This window comes from Carcharhinus amblyrhynchos, chromosome 6, assembly GCF_965287045.1.
Source record: "Carcharhinus amblyrhynchos chromosome 6, sCarAmb.v2.hapA, whole genome shotgun sequence".
Lineage (NCBI taxonomy): Eukaryota > Metazoa > Chordata > Chondrichthyes > Carcharhiniformes > Carcharhinidae > Carcharhinus > Carcharhinus amblyrhynchos.
Genome location: NC_137329.1, coordinates 105,190,148 through 105,208,139, shown reverse-complemented (window position 1 = coordinate 105,208,139; position 17,992 = coordinate 105,190,148). Strand labels below are relative to the sequence as shown.

The window sequence follows — 17,992 nt, the reverse complement described above, 5'->3', positions numbered from 1 at the left end:
ATCTCCACACCACCTGAGGCAGAGACTTCCAAAGTCGCAAAATCCTCTGAGAGAAAAAGAGTCACCTCATCTCCACCCTAAAAGGGTGGCCTTTAATTTTAAAATAATGCCCCTTAGTACTGAACTTACCCACAAGAGGAAACATCCTTTCCATGTTGGTGCTCCGGTTTCCTCCCACAGTCCAGAAGACATGCTGGTTAGGTGCACTGGCCATGCTAAATTCTCCCTCTGTACTTGAACAGTAAGGGATTTTCACAGTAACTTCATTGCAGTGTTAATGTAAGCCTACTTGTGACACCAATAAATAAACTAGACTATCCACTTTATCAAGACCATTCAGGATCCAACATAGATCAATAAAATGTAGTATAAATTTTGTTCCCTTTAATGTTGGTTGATCTTGCTGAGCTGTCCTGACAAGGGCAAAATGAAAAATCTTCAATAACATGTCTCTTTTTTCAGCATTACTCAAGTTCTGTACTGCCAAATGAGTAACAAACTCACCTCTGTTTGTCAAATAGGAGGCAGAGAGTGGGGGTCAATGGGTGCTATTCAGATTGGCGGTTGGTGACTAGTGGGGTGCCCCAGGGGTCGGTGCTGGGGCCTCAGCTATTTACCATTTATATAGATGATCTGGAGGAGGGAACCGAGTGCAGGGTGTCGAAATTTGCTGATGACACCAAGATTGGGGGAAAGGCAAATTGTGCGGAGGGTGTGGAGAGTCTGCAGAAGGATCTAGATAGGCTGGGCGAATGGGCCAGGAAATGGCAAATGGAATTTAATGTTGGCAAGTGTGAGGTGGTCCACTTTGGTAGGAAGAATGGTAGGAAGGACTATTACTTACGTGGCGAAAAACTGCAGCAGGCGACGGTGCAGAGGGACCTCGGGGTCCTTGTGCATGAGTCGCAAAAACCCAGCTTGCAGGTGCAGCAGGTGGTCAGGAAGGCGAATGGGATGCTGGCCTTCATAGCGAGGGGGATTGAATATAAAAGTAGGGAGGTCTTGCTGCAGCTGTATAGGGCATTGGTGAGGCCGCAGCTGGAGTACTGTGTGCAGTTTTGGGCGCCGCACCTGCGCAAGGATATTTTGGCCCTGGAGGGAGTGCAGAGGAGGTTTACTAGGCTGATACCGGAGTTGAGGGGATTGAGCTATGAGGAGAGGCTGAATAAACTAGGCTTGTACTCGTTAGAGTTTAGAAGAATGTGGGGAGATCTCATTGAGACGTATAAGATGATGAATGGGATGGATAGGATAGAGGTGGAGAGACTCTTCCCGCTCAAAAAAGACAGTAGGACTAGGGGGCACAGCCTCAAGATAAAGGGGAGGCGGTTTAGAACGGAGTTGAGGAGGAACTTCTTCACTCAAAGGGTGGTGAATCTCTGGAATTCTCTGCCCGTTGAAGTGGTGGAGGCTGCCTTGCTAAATATTTTTAAGAAGCGGGTTGATGGGTTCTTGATAAGAGAGGGGATTAAGGGTTATGGGGAGAGGGCGGGAAAGTGGAACTGAGCCACGACAGATCAGCCATGATCTTATTGAATGGCGGGGCAGGCTCGAAGGGCTAGATGGCCTACTCCTGCTCCTATTTCTTATGTTCTTATGTTCTTATTGCCACCTGCTAACACTGAGGGGAGCATGCACATTGCACTTTGCTTAGTTTACTGTAAATATTACATTCAAGATCTTATGAACCTCATAGGACCACAATTTGCACACTGCAGTCACTTACAGTACCACCTGAAGGATGCAACTTCAAAAATAGCAGCTGTCAGTATAAATAAGGAGCATATTATTTTCCACTTGTTTAAACAGGGTTGTCCAAGTTAAAATCTACCCCAGTATCTCATTCAGGCAATAGAGAAAGGTGAAAAAAAATTAGAGATATTTGGAAAACAAAACAAGACCAGAGAACGATGGGAACATTCAACATTTGGTTCAAGTGTTTACATGTAAAACAGGAGATGCTTAAATGTTAGAACTGATATTACCACCTGATCAATAGAGATATACAGATGAGGAAGGCCATTCAACATATTTTAGTTCATACATCCAGAGATCCTAAGCTGGCCCCCATCATAGCACTGAATCAACCACTTGGTACCTGCAGTTCATTTGAAGCAGAGTGACAGATCAATTCCATTCTTCCATATCACCGGAACAGAATTAGTTGGGAACACGCAGGCATGAAGTCGAGGTATCAGAAAGAGCACACAAACCTCCCACCATCTCATTTACCCTACCCTCCAGGTACCACCTACCCCACGTCTGGCAGAGTCAGCAGACAGGTGGCAGAGTGGCACAGTGGTTAGCACTGCTGCCTCACAGTGCCAGGAACTTGAGTTCAATTCCCAGCTGGGTCACTGTCTGATCGAAGTCTGCATGTTCTCCCTGTAGTTCGTGGGTTTCCTCTGGGTGCTCCAGTTTCCTCCACAATCTGCAGGTGTGCCGATTAGGTGCATTAGCCATGCTAAATTCTCCCAAACAGGTGATGGACTGTGGTCAATAGGGGATTTTCACTGTCACTTCATTGCAGTGTTAATGTAAGCCTACTTGTGACACTAATCAATAGAGTTAAACTCACCTACCTCGCCCCATGTCTGGCAGAGTATGCAGATTGTGATTCAACCAACTCAGAACCAGCTGAACCAGAATGGAAGCAATTGATTCTTTGGTCCAACGGACTGCTATACGAAGAAGCTACAGTGACAGGTAGAAAACAGAGTTTTTAAAATTTGTTTATGGGATATGGGCATTGTTGACTAGCCAATACTTATTGTAGGTGGTGGTGTTACCATGCACCTACTACCTTTGTCTTTCTAGTAAGAAGCGTCACAACACCAGGTTAAAGTCCAACAAGTTTATTTGGAATCACGAGCTTTCAGAGCGCTCTGCACTCATCTGATGCAGGAACAGTGTTCCGAAAGCTGGTGATTCCAAATAAACCTGTTGGACTTTAACCTGGTGTTGTGAGACTACTTACTGTGCCTACCCCAGTCCAACACCGGCATCTCCACACTTTGTCTTTCCAGGTGATAATGATATGGTATGTTTGGCAGTTGCTGTGCAAGGAGCCCGGGTGCATCTGCACACTTTCAAACACTAGCCCACAAGGCGTGAGTGCTCCATGTTGAAGAAATTGAATGAGTCAAAGCGCCCGCCGGCCACAGAGGGCGCTCGCGGTGGCGCTGAACTCCGGTTCGCGGCCCGGGGAGAAGCGGCGGTTGGTGCGTGCGTTGCTGGTGGAGTGGGGATCGGGTTTGTCTGGCTGATTGCAAGTCTCTGAGGCGCAGTCAACATGGCTTTAACGTGGCCGGAAAAGTAAGAAAGGATCAGCAGCGTCTGTGCACCAACTTGGGATGTGAACTAGAGCAGGATTTAGAGGGTAGAGGGAAGAGGGGAGGGGGAGGGGGGGAGAGAGGGAAGAGGGGAGGGGGAGGGGGGGAGAGAGGGAAGAGGGGAGGGGGAGGGGGAGGGGGAGGGGGGAGAGAGGGAAGAGGGGAGGGGGAGGGGGAGGGGGAGGGGGGGAGAGAGGGGAGGGGGAGGGGGAGGGGGGGAGAGAGGGAAGAGGGGAGGGGGAGGGGGAGGGGGGGGAAGAGGGGAGGGGGAGGGGGAGGGGGAGAGGGGGGGAGGGGGAGGGGGGAGAGAGGGAGGGGGGAGAGAGGGAAGAGGGGAGGGGGAGGGGGGGAAAGAGGGGAGGGGGAGGGGGGGAAAGAGGGGAGGGGGAGGGGGGGAGAGAGGGAAGAGGGGGGGAGAGAGGGAAGAGGGGGAGGAGGGGGAGGGGGGGAGGGAAGAGGGGGAGGGGGGGAGAGAGGGAAGGGGGGAGGGGGAGAGGAGGGGAGGGGGGGAGGGGGAGAGAGGGGAGGGGGAGAGAGGGAGAGAGAGGGGAGGGGGGGAGGGGGAGAGAGGGGAGGGGGAGAGAGGGGGGGAGGGAAGAGGGGAGGGGGAGAGAGGGGGGAGGAGGAGAGGAGAGGGGAGGGGGAGGGGGAGAGAGAGGGGGGAGGGGGAGAGAGAGGGGGGGAGGGAGAGAGAGGGGGGAGGGGGAGAGAGGGAAGAGGGGAGGGGGGAGAGAGGGAAGAGGGGAGGGGGAGAGAGGGAAGAGGGGAGGGGGAGAGAGAGAGGGGGAGGGGGAGAGAGGGGGGGGGAGGGGGAGAGAGGGAAGAGGGGAGGGGGAGGGGAGAGAGAGGGGGGGAGGGGGAGAGAGAGGGGGGGAGGGGGAGAGAGAGGGGGGGAGAGAGAGGGGGGGAGGGGGAGAGAGGGAAGAGGGGAGGGGGAGAGAGGGGAGGGGGAGAGAGGGGAGGGGGGAGGGGGGAGGGGGAGAGAGGGAGGGGGGGAGGGGGGAGAGGGAGGGGGAGGGGGAGAGAGAGGGGGGGAGGGGGAGAGAGGGAAGAGGGAGGGGGAGAGAGAGGGAAGAGGGGAGGGGGAGAGAGAGGGAAGAGGGGAGGGGGAGAGAGAGGGGGGGAGGGGGAGAGGGAAGAGGGGAGGGGGAGAGAGGGAAGAGGGGAGGGGGAGAGAGGGAAGAGGGGAGGGGGAGAGAGAGGGGGGGAGGGGGGAGAGGGGAGGGGAGAGAGAGGGGGGGAGGGGGAGAGAGAGGGGGGGAGGGGGAGAGAGAGGGGGGGAGGGGGAGAGAGGGGAGGGGGAGAGAGGGGAGGGGGAGAGAGAGGGGGAGAGAGGGAAGAGGGGAGGGGGAGAGAGAGGGGGGGAGGGGGAGAGAGGGGAGGGGGAGAGAGGGAAGAGGGGAAGGGGAGGGGGAGAGAGGGGAGGGGAGAGGGAGAGGGGAGGGGGAGAGGGAGAGGGAAGAGGGGAGGGGGAGAGAGAGGGAAGAGGGGAGGGGGAGAGAGAGGGGTGGAGGGGGAGAGAGGGGAGGGGAGAGAGAGGGGTGGAGGGGGAGAGAGTGGAGGGGGAGAGAGGGGAGGGGGAGAGAGAGGGGGGGAGGGGGAGAGAGGGGGGGAAGGGGGGAGGGGGAGAGAGGGGAGGGGGAGAGAGAGGGGGGGAGGGGGAGAGAGGAAGAGGGGAGGGGGAGAGAGAGGGGGGGAGGGGGAGAGGGAGGGAGGGGAGAGGGGGAGAGAGAGAGAGGGGGAGGGGGAGGGAGAGGGAGGGGGGAGAGGGAGGGGGGAGGAGGAGGGAGAGGGAGGGGGGAGAGGGAGGGGGGAGGAGGGAGAGGGGGGGAGAGAGAGAGGGAGGGTGGGGAGAGGGGTGAGGGGGGAGAGAGAGAGGGAGGGTGGGGTGAGGGGGGGAGAGAGAGAGGGAGGGTGGGGAGAGGGGTGAGGGTGGGGAGAGAGAGAGGGAGGGTGGGGAGAGGGGTGAGGGTGGGGAGAGGGGTGAGGGTGGGGAGAGGGGTGAGGGGGGGAGGAGAGGGGGCGGTGGAGAGAGGGGGAGGGAGGAGGGGAGGCGGCGGGAGGGGGAGAAGGGGAAGCGGGGGGGTGTAGGAGAAGGGGAAGCAGGGGGGGTGTAGGAGAAGGGGAAGCGGGGGGGCATGGGAGAAGGGGAAGCGGGGGGGCGTGGGAGAAGGGGAAGCGGGGGGGCGTGGGAGAAGGGAAGCGGGGGGGCGTGGAGAAGGGGAAGCGGGGGGGCGTGGGAGAAGGGGAAGAGGGGGGGCGTGGGAGAAGGGGAAGCGGGGGGGCGTGGGAGAAGGGGAAGCGGGGGGGCGTGGGAGAAGGGGAAGCGGGGGGGCGTTGGGGGGAAGGAGAAGGGGAAGCGGGGGACGTGGGGGGGAAGGGGAAGGGGGGGACGTGGGGGGGAAGGAGAAGGGGAAGCGGGGGACGTGGGGGAGAAGGGGAAGCGGGGGACGTGGGGGAGAAGGGGAAGCGGGGGACGTGGGGCGGAAGGAGAAGGGGAAGTGGGGGGGGAAGGAGAAGGGGAAGCGGGGGACGTGGGGGGGGGAAGGAGAAGGGGAAGCGGGGGACGTGGTGGGGGAGATGGGGAAGCGGGGGACGTGGTGGGGGGGAAGGAGAAGGGGAAGCGGGGGACGTGGTGGGGGGGAAGGAGAAGGGGAAGCGGGGGACGTGGTGGGGGGGAAGGGGAAGCGGGGGGACGTGGTGGGGGAGAAGGGGAAGCGGGGGACGTGGTGGGGGGGAAGGAGAAGGGGAAGCGGGGGACGTGGTGGGGGGGAAGGAGAAGGGGAAGCGGGGGACGTGGTGGGGGGGAAGGAGAAGGGGAAGCGGGGGACGTGGTGGGGGGGAAGGAGAAGGGGAAGCGGGGGACGTGGTGGGGGGGAAGGAGAAGGGGAAGCGGGGGACGTGGTGGGGGGGGAAGGGGAAGCGGGGGACGTGGTGGGGGGGAAGGAGAAGGGGAAGCGGGGGACGTGGTGGGGGGGAAGGAGAAGGGGAAGCGGGGACGTGGTGGGGGGAAGGAGAAGGGGAAGCGGGGGACGTGGGGGGGAAGGAGAAGGGGAAGCGGGGGACGTGGGGGGGAAGGAGAAGGGAAGCGGGGGACGTGGGGGGGAAGGAGAAGGGGAAGCGGGGGACGTGGGGGGAAGGAGAAGAGGAAGCGGGGGGCGTGGTGGGGGAGATGGGGAAGCGGGGGACGTGGTGGGGGAGATGGGGAAGCGGGGGACGTGGTGGGGGGGAAGGAGAAGGGGAAGCGGGGGACGTGGTGGGGGGGAAGGAGAAGGGGAAGCGGGGGACGTGGTGGGGGGGAAGGAGAAGGGGAAGCGGGGGACGTGGTGGGGGGGAAGGAGAAGGGGAAGCGGGGGACGTGGTGGGGGGGAAGGAGAAGGGGAAGCGGGGACGTGGTGGGGGGGAAGGAGAAGGGGAAGCGGGGGACGTGGTGGGGGGGAAGGAGAAGGGGAAGCGGGGGACGTGGTGGGGGGGAAGGAGAAGGGGAAGCGGGGGACGTGGTGGGGGGGAAGGAGAAGGGGAAGCGGGGGACGTGGTGGGGGGGAAGGAGAAGGGGAAGCGGGGGACGTGGTGGGGGGGAAGGAGAAGGGGAAGCGGGGGACGTGGTGGGGGGGAAGGAGAAGGGGAAGCGGGGGACGTGGTGGGGGGGAAGGGGAAGCGGGGGACGTGGTGGGGGAGATGGAGAAGCGGGGGACGTGGTGGGGGGGAAGGAGAAGGGGAAGCGGGGGACGTGGTGGGGGAGATGGGGAAGCGGGGGACGTGGTGGGGGAGATGGGGAAGGGGGGACGTGGTGGGGGAGATGGGGAAGCGGGGGGGCGTGGTGGGGGAGAAGGGGAAGCGGGGAGCGTGGTTGGGGGGAAGGAGAAGGGGAAGCGGGGGGTGTGGTGGGGGGGAAGCCGGGGATGTGGGGGGAGGGGAAGCCGCAGGTTGGTGGGGGGGGGAGGGAGGTGGGGGTAGGCGGGGTGGTGGGGAAAGCCAAAGGGAGGGAGGAAAGGGGGTGTGGTGGGGAAAGGAAAGGGAGGTAGGTGGGGGGAGAGGAAGGGGTGAGTGGGGGGGGCAGGGGAGGCATAGGGGGTATGGAAAGTGGGGGAGGAGGAGGAAGAGGATAAGGGGGGAAAGGGGTTAGGGAGAGGGAAAAGTGGAGGGGGAAGTGAAAGCGGAGGGATATTAGCAATAAATTTCATCAATTACAAAACAAAACACAATAATGTATAACCCTTAACAAATATATCTGATCTGCTCGAATCAAACAAAGCCCTTTAACCAGGTTGAACACAGTACAGAATAATGCTCACACGATGAGACCTTTGGATGAAGTCTGCAGTTCCCTGGATAGACTCGGAACATTTTGAAGTCAGAACACCAAAACACCAGACAAGCCACCAACAGCCCCCTTCAGAAAAGCAAGACCTTGCTTTCATCTAACCAGCAGAAATTCCAAAACCAGGGAGAGAGAAAGACTTCATTTCAGCTTGATATCCCTTCTAAAACTCAAACTGCAGCTTAAAATTGAAAATGAAATAAACTCCTATCACCTGACTTGCCAACCAGTTTTTCCTCCCAGCAATTCAGTCATAAATATTTCCAGCAAAAATAAACAACCCTCGTTTAAGCAGCAATAAAAAGACTTGTAGACAGCCCAGCAACAATGAGAAAAACAAACTGGAAAAGTTTGCTTACAACTGAGAGTAAATGATTTTTAAAAAAACACTTTTTAGAGACAGATATCATCACATGGGTGAAAATGTTTTTCCTCACATTCCTCCAAAACTTCCTGCCCCTCATCTTGAGACTGTGTCCCTTTGTGACTAACCCTTCATCTAAGGGAACAGCTGCTCCTTATCCACTCTCTATACCTCATAATCTTATACACCTCAAGTCTTCTTTGCTCCAGTGAAAACGACCCAAGCTACCCAGCCTCTCTTCGTAACTTAAATGTTGAAATGTGTAGATGGGAGGGAATGTGGGGAACCGATGGGTTGGCGCATGTGAATAGGAAAGTTTTTTGATGGGTGCAGTTGAGCTGTGAGGTTGTATTGGTGTTGCAATATATCTTTTCCATATTTTTGCTGTAAAGTTTTTAATTTGATCTTCATTTGGTGTCTCACTATTTTAAAAATATTCTCTACTGAATTGATCAATGGCATATTTCATTCAATAGTTCAGAAGTAAACCTCAAACAATAAATTTGTTTGGAATCATAGTAATATGACCATTTGCAACTATGTTTTAAAGTTTTAACATTGCTTTGTAAATTCTATTTTAGACAAATGAGTGGAGAATTATCTCCTATAATTCGGGAATCAGAGATCAGCAGAACCTCACTGAGACGCAGTTCATCAAAAACTGAGAGTATCCTTTTGACTTTCTGCCCCCTTTGTGAAAAGGTGTCCATTTGAACCACTTGAGCTATATTTTGTGCGTTAATTATGTGCTTGTATTTTCATTTGAAGATTCCTCAGTTATCTTTGTGACTCTGAGACACATTGGCACGTTTGTGAAGAGGGAAGTGTGAGGACTGCCATTATCATTTGGATGGTTGGAATGAGGACATAATGTCCATATTTCAAAAATATTAAACCCACCAAGGAGAAGCATTTGGATCTTGGAACTAGCAATCACTCCTTGTGATTCATTCAGCAAACTGCTAAAGGAAAGATCAAAGACAGGCAGATCTCTCTTTCATACTATGAATTGAAAGGCATACATAGGGCATTGATTTTTTTCAAATATGAAATTTTATTTCCATCTTTTTGCAAATATAGTTACAAAGAATTGTCTGCATCTGAGTTTACTTGTGACAAAATATGGTTGCGTAACAGTTGTTTAATTGCAGTAAATATATTTTGGGCATTCATAATTCAGTTCAAAGAGTAATACAGCATAGGAACAGGTCCTTCAACGCACAAAATCTGTACCAATACGTGTTTTTTATCCCTTTGTTCACCTCCCATCCATGTATCTATCGTGATACACCATGAATGTTACTAACGTGCCTGTTTCTGCCACTTCCATTGGCAGTGCAATCCAGGCACCCACCACCTTGTGTGTGGAAAACCTTCCTTGCAAGTCTCCCCTCAACTTACCCCTCACCTTAAACCTGTATGTGCGCTCTTGTAGTTGACCATCCACCTTGGGAAAAAGCCCTGACTATCTACCGTATCTTTGTTTCTCATAATTTTGTAGACCTCTATCAGATCCCCATTCGGCCTCTGTCTTTCCTGTGAAAACCATCTGGGTTTATCCAACCTCTCCTCATAGTTAAACCCTCTTTGCACCTTCTCCAAAGTCCTTCTGGGTTTATCCAACCTCTCCTCATGGTTAAACCCTCTTTGCACCTTCTCCAAAGTCCTTCTGGTGGTGTGGCACCCAGAAATGCACACGCTATTTTAAATGTAGCTGAATTAACATTCGTCTGCTTCCCACCGTGATTGGAACATTCGTCTGCTTCTCACCGTGATTGGAAGGTTTGAGGTATCATGTTTTCCACACAGATTAAAGTTAACAAAGCCATGAGCTTGGGGAATGATTATTGTTGAGTTTTAAAAATTTAAGCACATGTATTTTTTTGAAGGAAAGGGCAATGTCAAAAAAAAGAGTCAAAACAAATTTGCTTGTTCAGCAATGTTGTTGATTTGTTAGCGTCATAAGTAGGCTTACATTAACTCTGCAATGAAGTTGCTGTAAAAATCCCCTAGCTGTCACACTCTGGCGCCTGTTCAAGTACACTAAAGCAGAATTTAGCATGGCCAGTGCACCTAACCAGCACATCTTTCGGATGGTGGGAGGAAAATGGAGCACCCAGAGGAAACCCACACAGACACAGGGAAAATGTGCAAATTCCACTCAGACAGTGACTCAAGCCAGCAATTGAATCCAAGTCCCTTGCGCTGTGAGGCAGCAGTGCTAACCACTGTGCCACCATGTCGCCCTTGTTTATTTGGAGTTCAGTAAACATAACACACGTGGCTATGGTATACATGTTTCATATGTATGTTGAATATTATAGAAGGCAGGGAAAACAGGAGTGATAAGGAAGAGAAATGAAGGAAGGTTATTTGAAACTGCTTTAGCAATGGCAAAAATTACAGAACTTGATTTGTGGACATTCCTGGCCATCTGACAAAAGGGTTGAGACTCATCTAAATGAAACCTGATCGTCATTTAGCTTTGATAGTCATTTAGATTCGTATAAGTTTTTGAGGAATCGAAAGGACGAAGAAATTTATTGCTCCAGTAAATGGCATGGATGAAGTAGCTTGAACCGTTTTACTGCAGGAAGATGAGATTGTGAGTGCCATTTTGAAGGAAGTTTGAACAACAGGAGTGTATTTGTATGAAGATAAAACGGGAAAGAGGATAGTGCCTCAAGGAATCTGAAGTTAAAGAAAACCACAGAATATACAGAACTGTCATAAAGCACAAATAGGGTGGCAGAATGCTTAGCTCTGCTGCCTCACAGCGCCAGAGACCCAGGTTTGATTTCGGCCTTGAGTGTCTGTGTGGCGTTTGCACATTTGTAGAAACCCTACAGCGCGGGAGGAAGCCATTCAGCCCATCAAGTCTGCACCAACCACAATTCCACCCAGTCCCTATCCATGTATTTACCTTGCCAGCTCCCCTGACACCAAGGGACAATTTACCATGGCCAATCAGTCTAATCCGTACATCTTTGGACTTTGTACGTTCTTCCTGTATCTCCATGTGTTTCTTCTGGGTACTCTTGCACAGTCCAAAGATGTGCAGATTAGATGGATTGGTGTGGGGTTATGGGGATAGAGGGGTGTGGGCCTGGGAAAGATGCTCTTTCAGAGAGTTGGTGAAGACTCTGGGCCGAATAGTCTCCTGCACTGTAGGGATTCTGTGTGTTGTGCGATTTGAGCAAAACGACATCAACATAACCATGACATAGTGTTGGAGCACACATCTATGGGATCTGCTAGATGGAATCTAGAAACCTAATGTTAAACAGCCTGATTTCGGAAGGAAAGATTTTGTATGATCAATCTTATTGAATTCTTTGAAGAAGTTACAGCAATTGATTTAATGGATATACACTTGGATTTTCAATTGCCCTTTGATCATATTCTCTGACCTTAGACATGAATCTCCAGCCTAATAGATAGCAAGTTGGCTATAAATCAGAAAATACAATGTTTGGAAATAGCGCTGGTTTAACTAATTGGTATTTGTATTTCTGAGTATAGAAATAAGGAACATTTAAGATTAATTTGTGTTTCTGTGCTTGTATGCTAAAGGATGTTTAAAGTTTTAATGTTTATGTTAAACAAAGGTGCCTGTATATCTGTAGATTTTAGTTTCACTTAAAATCCTGCATTGTATTTGAGTTTTATGATTAAGAAGTAATTATGGAAGTAAAGAAGAGGACTGTTGCTTAACAACCAAGGCAATGTAACGCATAAGCATTTGTGGTTCAGCTTTGGATCCAGTTATCTGAGTAGAAAGCAATTCACAAAGAAACTGCCAGCACAAGCAGGTCAATGGAATAAGGCGCAGAAGGCACATCCCAGAAGCTAAACAACAGTTCTAGAAATCAGGTATTGAAGAGATGAATCCCAGGAAGCCTGAGTCAAAGGGACAAAGAATCGGAATCTGACTGATAAATAAGATAAAAGGATTTGATAGGATAGGCATGGAAGAATGTTTCCATGTCCAAGGAAGTTCAAAACTAATGGTCATAAATATAAGATAAAAGCAAAATGCTGCAGATGCTGGAATCTGAAACAAAAACAGAAAATGTTGGAAAATCTCAGCAATTCTGACAGCATCTGTGGGGAGAGAATAGAGCCAACGTTTCAAGTCTAAAACACCCTTTGTCAGAACTGATGAAGGCGTTTAGATAAAGGCTCGAACAAAATGTCATTGGAATCAACATTGGCTCTTTTCTGTCCCCACAGATGCTGTCAGACTTGCTGAGATTTTCCAGCATTTTCTGTTTTTGTGCCAAGAATGTAAAATTGTCACTAATAAACCCAGTAACTAATTAGAAGGGTTGTTTACACACAAAGCAGCAAGACTATAGAATTCATTACCTTAAGGGATAGTGAAGACAAATAAGGTTCATTCAAGGATTAGTGCATATGGATGAAAGGATTAGAAGGATAGACTGACATAGGTAAGAAAACTTCTGGAACATAAATATGGTCATGGAATAGTTGGGCTTGTTTCTGAGCTGTAGTTTCAATGCAGCTTTTGAGGTAATGAATAATTACATAGTTGAGCATTGCTTTTAAAAGTATCAATGTAAAGGCCATGGAACAGTTTTGAAGATTAATAGTTTGAATGCCATTTCTGTTGTAATTTGAAATGACTGAAAATATAGAACAATTTCTTGAATAGGTCTCTGGAAATAAATGATTGTTTGTGAGCTATCAGATCAGATTTTCCCTAACTCATCTTCTAGAACCATTGAGGCGATCGAAAGGCTCTTCCAGTATACATCTTCTACCAGCTACTCGAACTGCAGCTGCTGTATTCTATGAGTTCTGTAAGTATTGATTAGACGACTGAATCTTTTAGCCAGTAAGATCAGTTTCTTGTTTAAGATAGAGATTGTGCTGTATTTCTTCAAGATCTTAAAATATTACTGACATCCAATCTTCATATTTCCCTTGTTAGTTTGATTGAATGAACTGACACTTATTTTAGTAATTGCATGTGCAGTGCTTGTTGCACTGAACAGTGCACCTCTTTCATTTTCCCTTTAGTTAACAGCTGCATAATGGTGCGATAGTGAGTTTGGCTGTTTCATAATTACCTGTAACTGACAGCTTATTAGGATTATGGTATTTCATGCATCATAAAGTTAATCTATTCCCATTTTGCATCAACTTTAGTTAAAAGCCCTAAATTGAAATTGTTATCTACAGGTAGACACAAATGACTGAAAATATGCCTCATGTTAGAATCTAATGGGTTCTGCTGATGAATGTTAAATGCCATCGTAATAACATGAACAGGCATTGGAAATTGATTCGTTAAAATTGTCAGATGTGTATGTAAGGAGTTAGTTCCCACAGTGTGTCTGAAGTTAAAGCTGATACGTAAACTCTTGAACAAGCAACAACAGTCTCCACCAAAGCAACCTAGTCTGTCTTCACAAGCAGGCTTGGAAATTCCACTGACATTTGGTAGCAGAGGATGATTGCCTGAAAGTGAAGATTAAAGACTAACATTTATTTCCAGACAGAAGGCTAGGATTGAAGTTATTTGAGAGAATACTGTAACTGAAGACTTTCTGGAAAGGTGAATAAAACCAGATATAGAATGGTGGGGTGGGACTTTCCATCCCAGTTTTGTGAAATGGATCAATGGAAAAATCACGTCAATGTATAGACCCTGGTTACTCCCCTACCAAAAGCAGAGAAAGGCATAGCTCTGGCACTTTCGCTTCCTGCCAGGAGCAAAATCAATTTGGCTGTGTTCTCAGAAGTAGATGCTCAGGAGGTATGAAGAAAATTTGGACATTCTCTTGAAGTTCACAGATAAAATGTATATGTAAGATGACTTATTCAATGGCTATGAAGCTTGTTCAGACTTTGCTTTTTTTAAATGAATGATTCTTCCATAGAAGAACGTATCCTGAGTTTAACCTACTGTATACGAGATAGCAGCAATTCCATTTGGGAATTTCTAAATCAGTACGTACCTTTAAATTATTGGACTGTGCTAGTATATCAAACATAGGCTTTGGTTTTAACTGGTGTTGGATTCAAAGTGAGCAATACACTTTTCGGTTAAATGTCCAAAGCCTTGAAAAAGTTTCAGGAAAGTATTCAGTTTTGGCCACTTTAATGGTGCAAATAGGCTCTTTGGCAGTGACACTAAAGATAGAGGAGACAATTCCAGCAGTGTTTCAAGCCTGGCCAAATACAGGATCCAAATGTCAGTACAAAAGAAGAATTACAAACAAAGGGTATGAGGGCAGAGATTTTCTGGAAAGGTGAATAAAACCAGATATAGAATGGTGGGGTGGGACTTTCCCACCCTTTGTTGGGACTTTGTTGAGGCACAACAAAGCTTTTCGCCTTGCACTCATTAAGACACTTTGCAAAAATATCAATACAATGGGAAGACAGCAATTAATACTTTACAAGAAGAAAGGCCTGATTGCTCGGAAAGTGCGCTCTGGTTTGTAGAGATGTTGCCATGGAGGGTCTGCCAGATGATGGTGACTGACGTTTAATAATGATCACAAAGATCGATTACTGAAAGCTGGAACTAGAACATATTCCAGAAGGGACTAGTGAGTGGTGTGAAGCCACCATAGTATGAAGGACATGGAAGGCCGCAGAAAAACCATAGCTGACTGACTGTACTAGACAAGGAGCAACATATCAGATCCACGGATTGATAGGAGGAAGAAAATATGTGGAAAGCCAAGAAATGTAGTACAAGTTCAGACAGTAGGTTAGCCAAAGTGGTTAGGAGTCAGAAGAAGTAGAAACCCTACAACTATGAACAATGACTATGTGGCTATGAACAATTTAGATTGTAAATTGGTAAAGGAGGCAAAACAAAAAGAATTTGACAGTTTGAGCGAGCTTGGCATTTACACAGCCAGAATAAGTAAAGGATGGCCAGTGTTGTCCCATAGATGGGATGTACGGAGAAAGTAGTTCCATGTGGCACATAGAAAGCCAAGGCCAGATTTATAGCTAGGGGATATGAGGGATAATCGGGTGATCCAGAAGTTAGAGATTCCCCAGCAGCAGGAAGAGTAAATAAGAGGATTTTCCTATCCCTTTTCGCATCTTACTTGTGGGAATATAAATCCATGCTGGCCTTCATAGCGAGGGGGATTGAATATAAAAGTAGGGAGGTCTTGCTGCAGCTGTATAGGGCATTGGTGAGGCCGCAGCTGGAGTACTGTGTGCAGTTTTGGGCGCCGCACCTGCGCAAAGATATTTTGGCCTTGGAGGGAGTGCAGAGGAGGTTTACTAGGCTGATACCGGAGTTGAGGGGATTGAGCTATGAGGAGAGGCTGAATAAACTAGGCTTGTACTCGTTAGAGTTTAGAAGAATGAGGGGAGATCTCATTGAGACGTATAAGATGATGAATGGGATGGATAGGATAGAGGTGGAGAGACTCTTCCCGCTCAAAAAAGACAGTAGGACTAGGGGGCACAGCCTCAAGATAAAGGGGAGGCGGTTTAGAACGGAGTTGAGGAGGAACTTCTTCACTCAAAGGGTGGTGAATCTCTGGAATTCTCTGCCCGTTGAAGTGGTGGAGGCTGCCTCGCTAAATATTTTTAAGAAGCAGGTTGATGGGTTCTTGATAAGAGAGGGGATTAAGGGTTATGGGGAGAGGGCGGGAAAGTGGAACTGAGCCACGACAGATCAGCCATGATCTTATTGAATGGCGGGGCAGGCTCGAAGGGCTAGATGGCCTACTCCTGCTCCTATTTCTTATGTTCTTATATATTTCTAAGAGGAACAATTTCAAGGAGACGTATTCTTAAAGCCTCAAAGTAGCTGGGGATACAGAATGTAAATTGTGGAGTGTAAGTGTGTGTATAGGATAAATGTTGCATCCACTCGGATATTTTTAAGTTTGGTCTATCCGACTAAAATGTAGTTGTCCTTGGATGACAGCAAATCCAGTAATATTTTATTGGATGCGATGAAAATCTAGCAGGCATTTCTTAATGCATACAGATGATTTTCTCTGGGGTTTCTGCAACATTTGAGAAATTTGTGATAAAATTATAAAAGAATCCAAAATTGGAAGATGGGCTTTTGAAGTTGGACTGTACGAAACTTAAGTTTGGAATATCTGTGGGTCAGACAATCTTTCCAGAGATTGTTAATTGTATCCTGATAAATTAGACCAGATCTTCTCAAAAGACTCTACAATCAAGGAAGAGGCAGATCAGTTAAGCTGAATTGGACAATTAAAATGGTTGTGCACACAAACTAGATTGGATACATGCTATGATGTATTAGAATTGAGCATCATGCTGAACTATGCTACTGTTGAGGAAGTGGTAAAAGCAAATTTTCAGACCTAGATGACCCGGAAATTATTAAGTTGGTGGCTTTCAGGTCCACATTATGCTAACCTTTCTAATTGTTATTTGCGTTCAACAGGCTTCATTAAATATTTAGTAAGAAGAAACAATGAATGTTGCCCATGAGCTTGGAAATCAAAGAAAATAGAGTTGTTAAAAGCACCATTGCTGCAGAGCCACTTGTGTTGGTAGCAGTAATATATATGGCTATGTATTTAAAGGAACTCCTGCACAAAAGGCAACTGAGGGAAAATGTGCCGTAGAGTGCTAAATAGCTAACCATTTGCTCTGGAAGAATGTCCAGTCAACAGTGTGTTATGGAGAAGAGCTTGAGGATTGATCTCACAGAATCCCTACAACAGGAGAGGCCATTTGGCCCATCGAGCCTGCACCAATTCTGTGATAGAATATCTTACCCAGGCTCTCCGCTGCCCTATCCCTGTGTCCCCTCACATTTACTATGGCTAATCTCATCTAACCTACACATCTTGAAGCACTAACGGGCAATTTAACATGAACAATCCACCTAACCCGTACATCTTTAGACTGTTGGGAGGAAATTGGAGCACCAGGAGGAAATTGGAGCACCCCGAGGAAAGCCATGCAGACATGGGGGAGAAGATGCAAACTCACCAGTCACAAGGCCAGAATCGAACCTTGTCTCTGGAGCTATAAGGCAGCAGTGCTAACCATGAGTATAAAATAAATATTGCATAGGAAGAAGATTTCAAAAGTAAAATGGGTTAACACAAGTCAGTAAGTCTGACAACACCAGGTTTAAGTCCAACCAATTTATTATGTTTCACAAGAAGAACTACTTGTCCAAAGAAATAATTGGAGATCCTCGAAGACGATCTTGTGTTATAATGCATTGTGAGAACGTAGAAATGTTCATGTAACTTGTTTTTATGGGTCTGGTAGCTAATTTCAGTGCCACAAAGGACACTAAGGGCAGAATTTTCTTGTCCTGTCAGCCATAGGTATTGTAGTGGGCAGGTGCAGACCATGCAAAGGCCCATTACCTTCTGGCAGGATTTTTTTGGTCTTGGGGTAAGCATGATCAGAAAAACCTACCTGAAATTTAAAGAACAATTTGGCTCAGCCAGCATGGGCAATAAAGGTTTGAAACAAAAACAGAAAATGCTGGAAAAACCCAGCGGGTCTGACAACATGTGGAAGAAGAAAACAATCAGTGTTTTGGGAGTCGTTGTTCAAGGTTCTCTTAAGGTTATTGTGCAGGTTCAATCGGCAGTTAGGAAGGCAAATGCAATGTTAGCATTCATGCTGCGAGGACTCAAATACAAGAGCAGGGATGTACTTCTGATGCTGTATAGGGCTCTGATCAGACCCTGTTTGGAGTATTGTGAGCAGTTTTGGGACCCATTTCTAAGGGAGGATCTGCTGGCCTTGGGAAGGGCCCAGAGGAGGTTCACAAGAATGATCCCTGGAATGAAGAGCTTATCGTATGAAGAACATTTGAGGACTCTGAGTCTGCACTTGTTAGAGCTTGGAAGGATGAGGGCAGAATGTTACAGAAACTTACAGGGTACTGTGAGGCATAGATAGAATTGACGTGGAGAGGATGTTTCCACTAGTAGGAAAAACTAGAACCAGAGGGCACAACCTCAG

General features: G+C 48.6%; 1 protein-coding gene across 1 annotated transcript in view; it reads left to right on the top strand.

Annotated features, from left to right (window-relative positions):
• The first annotated feature begins 3,198 nt into the window (after nucleotides 1-3,198).
• The window catches only part of nup107 (nucleoporin 107), a 46,818-nt gene continuing 32,024 nt past the window's right edge, over nucleotides 3,199-17,992 (top strand). Inside the window, exons 1-3 of the mRNA XM_080191120.1 lie at nucleotides 3,199-3,315; nucleotides 8,599-8,684; nucleotides 12,757-12,840. Of these exons, the coding sequence (XP_080047246.1) occupies nucleotides 3,293-3,315; nucleotides 8,599-8,684; nucleotides 12,757-12,840 (193 nt within the window). The 5' untranslated portion in view covers nucleotides 3,199-3,292. The remainder of the gene's footprint in view (nucleotides 3,316-8,598; nucleotides 8,685-12,756; nucleotides 12,841-17,992) is intronic.